Consider the following 13,988-nt stretch of genomic DNA (forward strand, 5'->3'; position numbering starts at 1 on the left):
AATTGGGAGCGAAAGCTTTTCTTTTCCTTTTGGCTGACTGAGCTCAAAGTAGTTTTCAGCAAATTGAAATTTTAAGCTTTATAACGCAAACGGACGTTGCGGTGTGTGCTTCGTCGCTTATAGCACACACACACACCAATTTCATTAAACGGAGTGAACATTTTGCAGTGTGTGTCAAAATTGTCCTTTGTAATATTAAAATATTAAACAAGAAGAAACAAAAAAGAAATAAAAAAAAAAAAAAGAAAAGAAATAGAAATAGAAACAAAAAAAAAGGGAATAAACCTTATACTTACTTGTGCTAAATTTCAAAGCACAAAAGAATTTAAAGGGAAATGATTTTGCAAAAATCATAAGAATACCATGGCAAAAAAGTAAGATTTTGAAAAAAGGCGAAAGGAGACAACCCACTTTTCGGTTTATATAAGAAGTCGAAAAATATATTTTTGTGAAAAGTTTTTGCATACTATCTGTGATAGTGAGTATGAGAGTGTAAGATATAAATGAAAAGAAAATTTGCATGAATGCTCCAATTTTTATATAATCATTAATCGGAACGAAACGAAAGAACATAACATACAGTTGCAAGTTGAGAAATAGCGTTTAGCTTAAACTCATTCAGTTCGTATTTATTGTTCATATTGTTTTTATTGTAGTTCTAATTGTTGTTGTTTTTGTTTTTTTTTTTTTAAAGAAAAAAAATTGTATATCCGACTTTTTTCGGGAGGTGTGGACCCTGATTTTGCATAAAAGCCATGTCCGAGCATGCGTGCGTTTGCAAAAAGCTCGGAATTTTTTGTTTAAAAAAAAAAATCGAATATTTTCAATGTTAATTGAATATGACAATCAACCGATTTGGGCCATTTCTGTCTAGATTGATTTTAATTAATGCCTCCCCCCTCCGAAATCTATTAATGGAAAAGTTGCCCGTCAAGGTTTTTGTTTAATTTTTTTTTTTAAGGAATTTTAAAAAGAAACTTAACTAAATTTAAATTTACATTTAACACTTTGTAATGACGGACGGACATGATTTAATCAGTGGAATATTTTACACTAGTTACAGATTGATGTATTGATGTATATTGTATCACTTTTGGATGATGGAGAGCGGCAGAATTTTCTACTCCCTCCACCGATAGCTATGAAAATTCCTACATTTAGCTAGTACGGACAGACTAATGGATACAAGTGCTTAGCTTTATTGTTTTTGCTTTAATAGTTGTTTTTGTATTGCAAAATAGCCTCACCAGCATTACTGCATTGGGATGGTGATGGCAGTCATATCAAAAAGAAAAAAGCAAAAAAAAACAATAAAGAAAGAGCAAAGGAAAAAATGAAATAAGAAACGAGAACTGCAAAAACAAATGCACGGAATAGTGCTCAGCTAGGATATGGTAGGATATGGTTATGTGTAAGTGTGTCAGTGAGTGATTGTGTAAATAACATATTTTTCTGTACGCATTTCTCCTTTATTTTCTTACTCTCTTGGAAACACGCGAACAGTTGCCTTTTAAGCTCTTTAAGAAACGAAAGCAGCAGCAGCCTTCTCAAAAGGATTTTACAGAAACCATAATATTTTCCGTGCTATATGGCGTCGAGAGCGTTTGCCTTTCTAAGGGAATTTTAAATGCGTCCGTCCTTCTTCATGTGGTTTGATATCCCTAGCGTGTCTTGCATTTACTTGCGTGTCTATCGCGCACTATGATAAGAGTACGAGCTTTATCGAAATTAATTATAATAACGACACCGAAAATATAAAAAAGCGAAAATAGTACACATCTGTTAGTGTACTCTTGAAAAGACTACACGAATTCACCTACTCGTTCTGATGTTATTTCAAACAAATTCGCATTCGTAATGCAAAACATTTTATATAATTATAGTCAGTTAGGAAAGAAACTAACTAAGAGCTAACGTAAACGTTTGTATAAAATTTAGTTAATACCGTGCTAGGAGACGAGACAGCGAATTGCGAAAAAATAAAATAATTAAAAAGCACTTGAGCAAAAAATGAACAAAAGATCCGAGGTAATTCTCTTATCAGGCAAATGGAGGCAGCCCCGAATAGCCTGTGCTGGAGTCCACTCGACTTAAGTAGCGAAGGAAGCCTTGAAGTGAACACAATTAGGAGCGCATCCATGACTCTAAATTCGAACAAATAACTGCAGAACCGGAAGTGTTTATAACGACGACTTAAGTTATTTAAGATGATGATGCGATGATGAACTACTCGAACGTTATTCTAAGATATCCACTCAGATGCAATCGAAACGGTACCACCCAACGTATCATATGAGGCGGGAGCCAGTCAGTGCATAAATCGGGGATCTACTCTGTTGGAAGATAGTGTACTACTAGTCATAAACTGTTATATTACAAACACTATTCAGAATCACTCGTCGAAAGCAGTGCACACTACGACCGCTCTTTCCACACGGACTAGATAGAGGCTAATAGACGGGATATTATACTTATCAATTGGCAAAAGAGAAAGATGTGACTGATAGATAGAGCAATCCCTAACAACCACAATATCCGAAACGAAGACAAAGAAAAAAACTGCAATACAGGGTCACTTTGTTCGCGTTCAATCGAAATCAGTGAAAGGTGAATTTTGTGAGTATCGCACCAATAATTATATCGAACACCGGGCTGATAGCAAATAATATTCACAGTATCTTGAACGATCTGGAACACCCCTAGGACTCTACGTCGGGGTATGCACAAAGCGCTACTCCTTGCGACCGTATGAAGAGTGGTAGAGGGAACGGAGAATGCGCTTCCGTGCACCATAATAATAATAGTAATAATGATGCAATAACAGTAACAGTAATTAAATGTGGTTACTTAGTGCGAAATGGCCAGTTGACGGGAGGAGGGTAGGACAACTGAACGTAGGATTCCACCCGAGATGCAGATGATAAAGGAAGGAAATAACGAAAAGTCCAATGGAACCTGGAAACGATAGCGCTCTAGAATCTAACACGGATGCTGAGGAAACATATGAGATGGACAACAACGCAAATTGGTTAAAACAAATTGGGCCAATAAGGAAGTGGACTTGCTGAGAGAACTCCTAATTTAACCACGATAATGAGGAACGAATGCCGCAACAATATCTTTCCATTTTTATAAAGAAATCTTGTCCCAATATTACTTTGTTAAGGAACATCTTACTGGTATAAGCAACTTTGTAGAATGCAGTAATTGTTTGGCAGGCAGATTCACTTTGGGTTTAGCAGAGGAATTGATTTTCGTTCATTTTCCGAAACGTGGAAGATTTGGATTCAAACAAAAACTCAAGCATTTCTTTCTTAAAATTCTACCTCCACTTTTGTCTAATCGTTTTCCACCTGGATTTAAGAATTTTGTTCACTGATAAATAGGCTATAGGTAAAGTATGTGAATATACAAGGCCAAACTTAAGCAATACTTTTGAATATGATTTAATATTTCCATTGAGAGTAGTTAACCTGCCGCTCGTATAATTTGCAACGAGACGGGTAAAGGAAGAGACAGGGGTAAGAAGAATTAGTAAAAAGTCAAATAAGAAATGACTCAAAATCTTTGCGATCGTTTCTTATTATGCATTATATAAAGGTACATATAATTTATTTTATATAAAAGATGGGGAGGGCATTTGTTTCTTACGACTTTAATCGAAATAAAATGGAAAAAAACCGTTAATGGTCGTTTTTTTTTTAATTGCAAATCGCATTATGTAACCTTTGTGAAGTAGAATTTCAAGAACATATAAATGAGTGAATGAAAAATAAGGAATCCATGTTCGACAAGCGCCGCTTCGAATCAATACATAATAAGTGTAAAGCTTTCTGTTGGTTGTAGGAGTACCAATTGGCCGATTCTCATTTCTTTGCATATTTACAGTAGAGATTAGGCTAGAGATTCTTGCCACTGAATTACGTTCATTCTCAAACCTCATCTTTAATCGTCAACTGAAAATGCAAGAGAAACAAAACCTCGTTTTGATGGTGAACTTTATCCTTGATTATCTTAAGTGAGCTGCCAATCGAAGTCATCAATACTAATATTCGTTTTTTTCGGCATTCTCATCCGATCGTTCTGGAGTTGCGAGTATACTGGACGATTACTCGTTCGTTAGTTGCTCGTCCTGCTTGCCTTTGAGCTAATCTACTTGTAATGGCTTCCCCGTTTTAACCGCTTTTACAGCTTAGAAATGAAAGTATCAGCCTGTTCTCTTCCGATTGACTTGCTTCTTGCTTTCACTCAAGGAACAAGGAAAGCCCTAAGTGAACTTGGCATTTGTACTCAGATAGCTAGACTTACGTGTGAGATAGGTCAATAGATTACCATATTTCGGAAAGCCAGATTGCCGATCGCTAATTATATCCTTGAATTCTATATATCCCATCAGAATTTAGTTCGATTAGTATCTACTCTTAGTTTACTTTCGACAAACTGAATAATAACCAAAACAATTACTGCAGAAATTAAAGAAATGATGTCGTTGATGTCGAGGCCAGCTTTGTGTTTTTCTTCCAATTTGATATGAAAGACCTTCTACCACCATAAAGATAAACAAAATAACGATTAAATGATTGCTTTTTGCTTTGAATTTCACACAAAGCATTAGTTTATATAAACATCCCGAGTTCCACAAATACCGTATATAAACCTCCGGAGTTCCATAAATACCGTATATATTGAAGCGCCTAAAATGCTTATTACGGTTTTCTAATTTTGTTGTCAAACTAACGATATGGCGGAGAAACCGCATTCGCAGAACCACAAGCGTAATATAATAGACATTTAATGAAAATTAAAATATGCTAATTTTCACTTCATGAAAACATTAATTAAGCAATTGTAATGAAACATTTTTTTGAAAAGTATAATCGAGTGTACGTAGGTAGCGTAGTGAGCAAAAGCGTGTGAAAGTCAACTGATATCTTTTATTCACTCATTTTTTTCTATGCATGCAAGTAATTTACAATTAGCTGAATAATAATCGAAATAAGTTCGCAAATGTTCAAGGGGTGGGGTGGAGGGGGGTGAAGGTATTGTTTCACTTAGCAGCAGTAGAAACAATCATATAGCAAATGTTTTGTAGCACAATGAAATAGTTTTTGCTTTTTTTTTTCCTTTTCTGTATAACACGAGCACACATTCACAAGTGACGGAGGTAGCAAAAGAGTGACTAAAACAGGAATGTTGAGAAAATTAGTGCAAAACCCTAAATTTAAAACCTCCTTTTTGTCGCTATATTTGTATTTGATTCTGTGCTACTTTCGGTAAAGAAGGCAAGGTAATGGAAGAAGAACAGCGAAAGGACAAGAATAATAAAATATCGCATACGTATTTAGAAAGACGATAAAAATCACACTTGATAGGAATAACATAGAAAAATATAAAACATTAATCTGTAATGGTGGTAGTTAAAAAACAGTTATCGTTTAAGAGGATAAAAATACGAAAAAGAACGGAACAGAAACTTCCACTAGAAAGAGAGTGAAACTAAGAGATTAAACAAAAAAAAAAAAAGAAAAGCAGAACGGGAGAGAGAGATTAATAATTTCTAATATAACTGAGCAAAGAGAAAAATTTAGTTAAGTAAACAATTTAAAAATGATTATTGAAACGTCCGCAATTCCTACATTTCAAAACAACGCAATTAACGTAAACTTGGAAATATGTCCAAAGTCCATAATATATTTTATAAAATTTTTTCAATAATTTTATACGATTTAATTATACCTAAAATTCCCGTTAAATGTCTGTTATCAATATTAAGTTATCTTGAGCTTCAGTGAGCTCCAATGTAAGGGTATTTCCGTGTAAGGCGGTGCGGTGCCGATATATTAAGCGAGTTTTCTGATAAAAATTAAAAATTTTTTGTTCATTTAAAATTTCTGAAAATTTTTCTTTGGAAAAAGGGAAGGACTAGCAGGAGGCAGAAGTATATACGATAAGTCATTTTAGTCATAGCGACGAGGAAAAGGTCAGCTTGATAGCCAGACCAAGGTATATATTATGTAATGTGAATGATGAACTAATACTGTTCTTTCTCTGTTCAAATGTAGGCCCGTGCGAAAGACCGTATCGAAATTGATTTTGTGTTAATCCTGAATTGGCTAACAATGTTATTAATATTAACTCAAGGAAAGAAAATCCATGACGTTTTCTGAATAACTGGAGTCGAAGGGTCGTAAGATTGATAATACTACCTTATCAAACTACATTGTAGTGGGTGTGAAAGGCGAGTGCCCATAAGTAATTCAAATAAAAAGCATAGTAAGATTTCTTAAGTCAGTGGAAAGTTTGAAAATGAGCCCAAATCCAAAAATCGGCTTATTATAGCTGATGTAGATTTGTCGTCAGTAATGCACAATAGGTTTACCAGGAATACATGGGAAATTTCGATTTCACAAAATTGATATAAAATATGCGGCAAATTGCTGAAAAATCACAGCGAATCTTTTTTTTTTTACTTATCAATGATCAAGTAGATGTGCACTTGCTGGATCAATGAAATCGATTGACTTATAAATTAAGAAAATAATACAAATCTATCTGCGCCTAAAATACATACAAAGTTCTTGCTTTCTTCAAGATGGCAAACGGTTTAAATAGATAGAAATAAAATGGAGAACAGTGAAAGTTCATGTCTTTGTATAGGGCTTCAAATTTCGATTTCAATTCTTGTGAATTTCAAGAAGAAATTAAACGTTGTGCGGAGATGAATACTTTACCGGAATGGACAGACATACAAAAACATAACATTTTTGTAATAACTAATTTGGCGATGAGGGCGTATGAGTGCTACTATAAATGAGAAGGCTGCCAACAAAATAAAAGCAAAAATTTTCTTATCTCATACGAAACGAATATGAAAATTCATAAAATTTTGTATAGCGATTAAAAGTTGTAAGTATGCGCCCTTTTCCTTATGCCTTTTCGCTAGAAAAAGTGTGGCTTAAATGTAAGTAAATGGAAAATAGAAGAGTTAGATAGGTGAGCTGAAGGCAAGTTTGACCGCGTATATTAGGGTACAGACTAAAGCCGAGATTATCAGTTCAAGGAATTCGTAAGAAAAATTTAAATTGCAAATCCTTTACTAAAAAGAAGAAGAAGCATTGCACCTTTGTAAAGCGTTTAAAATAATTATATATATATTATGGGCAAATTTAATCCACTATACTGATTATTATTTTTTTTTTTTTATATAAAAGATTAGTTTTTTGTTGTTTTTTTTAATTAAAGTTAAAACTTGATTCATTAATGAAATGCTAGTGTAACGTATATTTTTTTATATCTATTTTCAGATTTATTGGAGATGAAAAAAAAAAAATAAAACAATTAAAATACATTTAAATCTCAAGGCGCATCGACAAACAACGAAAGCTTATTGAATACAGTGAAAAAATTTCTCTTATTATTATGGTATCTCTGCTCTCTGATTATTTCCATGTCTTCGCTTCTCTAAAACTGTAGACATTCCAATATATATAAACTATAAGTAGAAGAGCGGACTAACGAATTCAAACGCTACATAACGTAAAAGTAACGCGAGAGTAATATGAGAGTAATTCAAAAATAATTTGGTCGCATCTGGGAGTAAGCGTCTGTATTTGTTTACAATTGAGAATAATTCAAAGAGTCAGTCTGCATTTGTTAACAGCTCTTGCATTGAAAAAACGACTATGAATTTGGCCATATATGAGAGTAATTCAAAAATAATTCTAAATGGAACGTGGTGTAATCAAAGAAAGTGGTTTTCAGACTTGCTCATTTAAATTACTCTCAGATGACTGTGAATCGCATTACAATGCGGTGGTTCGCTGAATAATGATATAAGTTAAATGCGGTTATTAGCACAAATTGCAAACTTGAAAAGTAGCAAATATATTTTCATGCCTAAAACCTGGCAATCGTTGTATAATTTATAGAAAATTTTTAGGAATTTAAAAAGATGGCATAAGAACGTCAAGGAAAAAGAAATGAAATGCAAAAAGAAAGAAAAGCAAAATGTGTTTAATGTTTTTAATAGTGTCAAGCGTCTATGAAGGAATAGAAGAAAAAAAAATTCAACTTTATATACGCGAGCTCGTGGATGTGTGAGTCGAAAATAAATGAGTGAGTAAATAATGAGTACATAAGTTAAATTGTATGTTAAGAAAGTTTGTGATAAACTGTGAATATACATATATACATGTACATTCATATATATATATATATATTTATATACATATATATATGTGTGTATATAATATTGATTCCTTTTACGAGAAGTGTTATATAGAGGAAATGCATGTTCTTAAGCGATGAAACAAAAAAAAAGAGAAGCAAAATATATTAATTGATTCTAAACTTAAAAGAAATAAATTAATGTTTTAAAATAAAGACACTTTTTTCATATTCGCTAATAATAAAAGCGATTGAAACGATATATATATATATATATATGTATATATATATATATATGTATATATATATATATGTATAAATATAAATAAATATAAATATATTTATACATATATATATATAAAAAAAGCAAATAGTTACAAGAAAATAATGCAGAAAGTTATTATGATTTATATAACTTTCTCTCTACTTCAAGCAAAGCTAAAATTATTTAAATAGAAGCACATTTAAAAAACTTGTAATAAAACAAATATTTAAAAAGTATTAAAAATATCAAAAAAAAAATGAACGGCCCGATCTAAGTAACTAACTTACAGTAATCAGAATAATAATAATAATAATAGTAATTATAATGATAATAAAATGAAAATAAAAAGAAAAAATGTGATGAAATAAAATTACACTTAATTGGAAAGAAACATAACGTATACAAAGGTATATATATAAATAAAAATAAAAAATACATAAAAAGTTGAAAAGCAAGAAAAAAAATAAAATGAAAATATTATTACAAAAGATAGAAACTAAAAAAAAACTTTATTATTAATGAATAAAAAAGTAGAGAGTTAAACAGGAAAACTTTCTAGCAACGACAACGATAACAAACGGTTTTAAAGCATATAGAAGTTAAAAGCTTTTCCATTTACATATACTTCGAGTCGTACCCGAATTAGTAGTTAAATGTTTTTCACAAAAATATAAAAAAGGAATACAGGAGAGAGTAGACATCAGCTGTTTTTTTCAAAAATTAATGTTTTTTAATTGGGTCCAATGTTGCAGCAGTCAGCGACATGCTTACAGCCACCATTAGCACAAATTGCATTCTTCAGCAACTCGAAAAAACATGAACAAACTCAAAACGCATCAGAGAAGAGGATAACATTCGATCCTGAAAGCAAGGCTTTGATAACTCTGAAAATAATAGCCGAAAATTTTTTAAATCATGTGGCCTTGTCTAGTCGTAATGTTTCGGCAGCATTAGCCTTAACAACTTTTCAAAATGGGCACCAAAGACCAACTAAAACAACAACAACAACAACAGCAACAAATGACAACAAATCTGGAACTAATGCCATCATATCTGGCATTTCAATTGCGTTAACAAAATTATTTTTTAATTTATTCAAAAACAAAATCTCTCTGCAAAACTCTTTTATGACTAAAGCGACAATGCTTAGCAACGTTTATGATAATGAAAACCCTCTGAACAACAAGCACAACAACAACAATAACAACAATAATAATAACGCAAGCAAGAACATGAACATGGACATTCAGTCTGGCCCAAGAAAGTCAACCTCCAGAAGAGCAAAATGCGAAAATTTAGATTTTAATAGCCGCCGCCGTAGAGGACGTCTAAGGTTTGGATTTATCACGCGATCAGCATTACATGCACAAAGCGTTCTTGGAGATGTGGCATCGTTTTTGTTGACACTGTTGTTTTCCTTTGTTGTCGACACCTATGTAAATATGAAAACCCTTGTGTTGTCTTCAGTGAAGTGCAAAAGTTATTTAAAAATTACTTCTAAAATGGCTATCCATAGCAATTGTAATCAGAATAACAACAAATCAAATTCTAAAAATTATTATTCATTATACGCTACGTCTGCCACTACCACCTACAAATTTTCCTTATCAATGTCTTACCCGTCGCTGTCGACGCTGCTGTACGCTTTGCTGCTGTTAACGACCATTCTCATACTTCCATGCACTAATCATATAGCTGCAGCTGCTAAACCGAAATCTGCTACTCAATTACAACAACAAAAACAGCATCATCATCAAGAATTGGAGCAAAAACCGCCAAATTTAGCGTACGCTGCTGGTGCCGATAATATTCAAATTGATAGCGGCGGTATGCTATTAACATCGCCCTCCTATCAAATCGTCTCTTCGCAAACATCGAATGAAGAGGAATCGGAATTTCTATATCCGTCATCGCAATTCGATGAGTTCGATGAGGAGAAACTGGCCGAAAACGATATGGAAGTGGATGAGGAACAAGCAAACGTATATAAAGATGAGAATCGTAAGTGAAATAATCGTTTATTTTAGTTATCCGTTCAAAGGTAGTTAAGCTTTAAATTGACCGGGTAAGAGTTAAAAAGCCCCTACAAAAAAGGCAAAGATTTGAAAGCAAGTAGATACTTTCTATACAGCTGGCTAAAATTATTTGCCATTTAATATTTTTTACCAATTGCTAATTGCTTAAGAATATTATTATTTCAATTAGTGGCGCCACTAAGCTACCACATGCTTAGCTCGGTAGTATATTAATGCGTTCATTAAAAAAAAAAGAAGGAAAAGTAAAAACATTATAGTCGGGCACAATCACTCTTAAAACGCCCTGCATCATTTTGCTTAACACACTAAAAAGTTTGGTATAAGGGCATGTTTTTTATGGCAGATAACATATTGGATGGTGGCTGAAACGTCAATTGGCGTGATTAAAACTTAGCTCAAGAGATAGCCCCATCTAATCCAAAGTATTCACTCCAATTTAGAATGACGAAACACTATTACTCAGTCATTTTTGTCGAGAAATGTCGAGGACAGGCAGATAAGCTCAGATCGATTCCGATTCGCTTTCACAAAGTTGGCTATATCTGAACTCGTTGTGGTGTTACATACATCCCTTAATAAACCCTATACAACAAGTGGTGTAGGGTATTAAAAACTAAAACAAACACAAATAGAGACTTTGAAGTTGAGCAAGACCGAGCATTAAATATCCTACACCAATTCGCTTAATGCAATCCTTCGTTTATTTTCGTGCAAATTACCACAAACTATACCCGGCTTCCAGGTGAAGAAATGCTTTTCATCGATCGAAATTTGTGGAAATTAGCTTCTTTGGCAAAAACCTTTCTCCTCACAAGCTACTAACAATTAGGCTTCATTGCCATAGAGAGTAAAGTAGTGAAGACCTACTCTTCTTGAGAACAGTTGTATGAGATGGGTATCAAAATTTTGACCTATCTGAGACAAATTTCACACATCAATACATTATGGTGAAATACTATTTTGCAAGTTGTAAGCTTGTTCCATATAACAACTGTTTTAAAGTAAGACGTTATTTTGAGATTTATCGCTCCGATCCCATTTCAAACTTTCAGCAACTTTCGTTCTTGGGTCAGAACAGGTCAATGTGCCGCATTTTGGCAAAACGTCTCGAACATTTCGCCTAATATGTATAAGTAAAACATGTACAGACATCAAATGTCAAGTGGTCACACATGATTGATATAATGAAAAGCGAGCTAATCTTAAGTCTATTCTGGATGCTACAGCTGCATATACCAGCGCGAACTTAACGTACCCTCTACCACAAGTAGTGCAAGATACGAAATCTTGAATAGGATAAAGATAAGTTTACACCGATAACAGATTTGGAATTGATTGAAGTATTCCTAGAGAAGTAGGAGAGACCATAACACCAAACTTTTCTTGTTCAATAAATTTTCTTTTTAAAATTTCTCATAATAGCTGAGAAATTTTATTCCCATCAATGTGTTCGAGTCTAAAGGAAGATTTTTCTCCATAATTACGAATATTTGTTTCTCGGACGAAAACTTGTCTTATTTTTACTAACGGAAATAACAATAGTAGCTGATATGAAAAAGGAGAAGTTATGTAATAAGAAATATCAATTATTAGATGAAAAGCAGATCTTATCTCATACCTGAAGATAAGAAGTATGATATGATGATAACGATTAGTGTGTTTAGCTGGAGTTCGATAATCACCAACTGTTCGACAATCAGTCAGATCTTATAAGTGTGGAAAGGTTGTATAGTGATCCTGACATTCCTTGCATTTGGCTTAGGCGTCCTTTGTCACGCTGCACGGATTAATTGTGGATAGGAATTATTATATATGTGCTCAGGCAGCATATACGCAAAAATTTCCAATACTTATGGCGTTTTTGTGCGTTGCAAATAGCGTAATAAAATCAATATAACGTTTACTAGTGGATGTCTAGAACGTAGTAAAAACAAGGCCGTTCCATATAGAAAGCTCTTCGTATATATGCAATGAAATAAAGCAAAAAGCTAAATAAAATTGAAGAAAAAAGAGAGAAAAAGAAAAAATTCATTTCAGTCTCAATTGACTTTCCCCTGCGATTGCGACCAATGCAACTGATGACGATTACGGTATGATGATGTTTGCTTTCTTTTCCAATGGCAACATGAGAAGCATTAATTTAAAGGTCAAATTTAGAGTTTCGTTCAAACGCATGTACGTGAATATTTATGTTCTGGAGAAAAATGAAAAATTTACTGAAATACTTAACACAATAAAGGCAAAATTATATAAAACGAAACACTAAACAAAGAATTAAAAACATACCGGATACGTCGTCTTTCACTGATGAGAAATTGTTATGAAAATGTTAATAAATAAAGCCAAGGATAAGGATAAGGAATTCAATGTGCATTGGAGATGCGATTGAAAGAAAGAAAATCTCATTAAAGTGAATTATAAGTAGAATCATACCTTTTTATTTCAAAGGTGTTCGGATCACCTTGTCCGCAAGCATGATGTGAACCTGAATTATTAATAATGCTTCCGAAGATTGCGGTGTTTCTGCGATTGTTGCTTACTTAAGGCGAAGTTGGCATACACTTCAAACCAGTTATTAGCAAGTTTTGTCTTAAAATTATTAATTCCGCTCCTTTGTCAATATGCGCCTTTTCTAGTCATTATTATTGCAAAATCCTACTTATTGGTAGGAGATCCTTTATAAAGAGCCATTAATTAATCAATATCTATCATATATTACATAAATTTACTGTGCAAGTTTGGACTCCATCGGCGTACTTTTTGGACCCCATAACAGGTAAGGTGTCTATCTAAATGGGAATATCACATAGTTCGGATAGTTTATGACGAAAATAAGCCCAGAATAGCACTATGTGAATTGATGTAGGGCATTTAAAGCCATCCTTGCCTGTCGGTAAAATCTAAACTTTTTATTTGTGATAAAAATTAATTTTTTAATTTAGATATTTTCAGCGTTCGACATGTTTTTGCAAAACTAATTCGATAGCTGACTAAAAAATCTGACGGCTGCGTTAGTTATCAGGCGATGTCTTAATTCAGTTTTTCAGTATTTAATTTAATTTCTGCACAAAGAAAATAATAGGCGCATATTTTATATTTTATCTAACCTTATACTTAACACATAACCAACTTCAAAGTATACTTAACGCTATTGATTATCCGCTAATGCTATGGAACATGTTAGTGAGGTTGTGAGCATTGCAGAGAGATATCCATTTCTTAGCAGGAATATGGTTACATAAGAGATTCCAAGTAATCGCTTTCAGCAAATCAATTCCTAAGATCAACCTAAACGTAGCTTATCAAGAGGGCACCTTGGGGCATACTTTGCTTCACGAACTTTGGAGTTCTGTAAAAGGAGGATTGAAAATTTTCAGGAAATATTGTTTGAAAGCTGTTTTTTTTATAGTTTAATATAATTGATTATTTGTATTTGTGGATCGATCCCCTTTATTTCTATATTCGCCACCGAAACATGATGGGAACATTCATTTGGTCAAAACGTTTCAGACACCCAGAAC

The 13,988-nt window shown here is 33.1% G+C and overlaps 1 protein-coding gene across 14 annotated transcripts in view; it reads left to right on the forward strand.

The window, feature by feature from the left end:
- The first annotated feature begins 216 nt into the window (after positions 1–216).
- LOC119633762 (sodium/potassium/calcium exchanger Nckx30C) overlaps positions 217–13,988 on the forward strand; it is a 96,654-nt gene continuing 82,882 nt past the window's right edge. For 7 of the 14 annotated variants that reach the window (XM_038027482.1, XM_038027486.1, XM_038027492.1 and 4 more), the window contains exons 1-3: positions 218–478; positions 7,305–8,115; positions 8,600–10,432. In XM_038027482.1, coding sequence (XP_037883410.1) covers positions 9,175–10,432 — 1,258 coding nt within the window. In that variant the 5' untranslated portion in view covers positions 218–478; positions 7,305–8,115; positions 8,600–9,174. Of the gene's footprint in view, positions 479–7,304; positions 8,116–8,599; positions 10,433–13,988 lie in introns of all 14 variants that reach the window. The other 7 variants (XM_038027487.1, XM_038027488.1, XM_038027495.1 and 4 more) reach the window with 6 other exon arrangements.

Source organism: Glossina fuscipes, unplaced genomic scaffold (assembly GCF_014805625.2).
Source record: "Glossina fuscipes isolate IAEA_lab_2018 unplaced genomic scaffold, Yale_Gfus_2 2, whole genome shotgun sequence".
In the NCBI taxonomy this organism is placed as follows: Eukaryota; Metazoa; Arthropoda; class Insecta; order Diptera; family Glossinidae; genus Glossina; species Glossina fuscipes.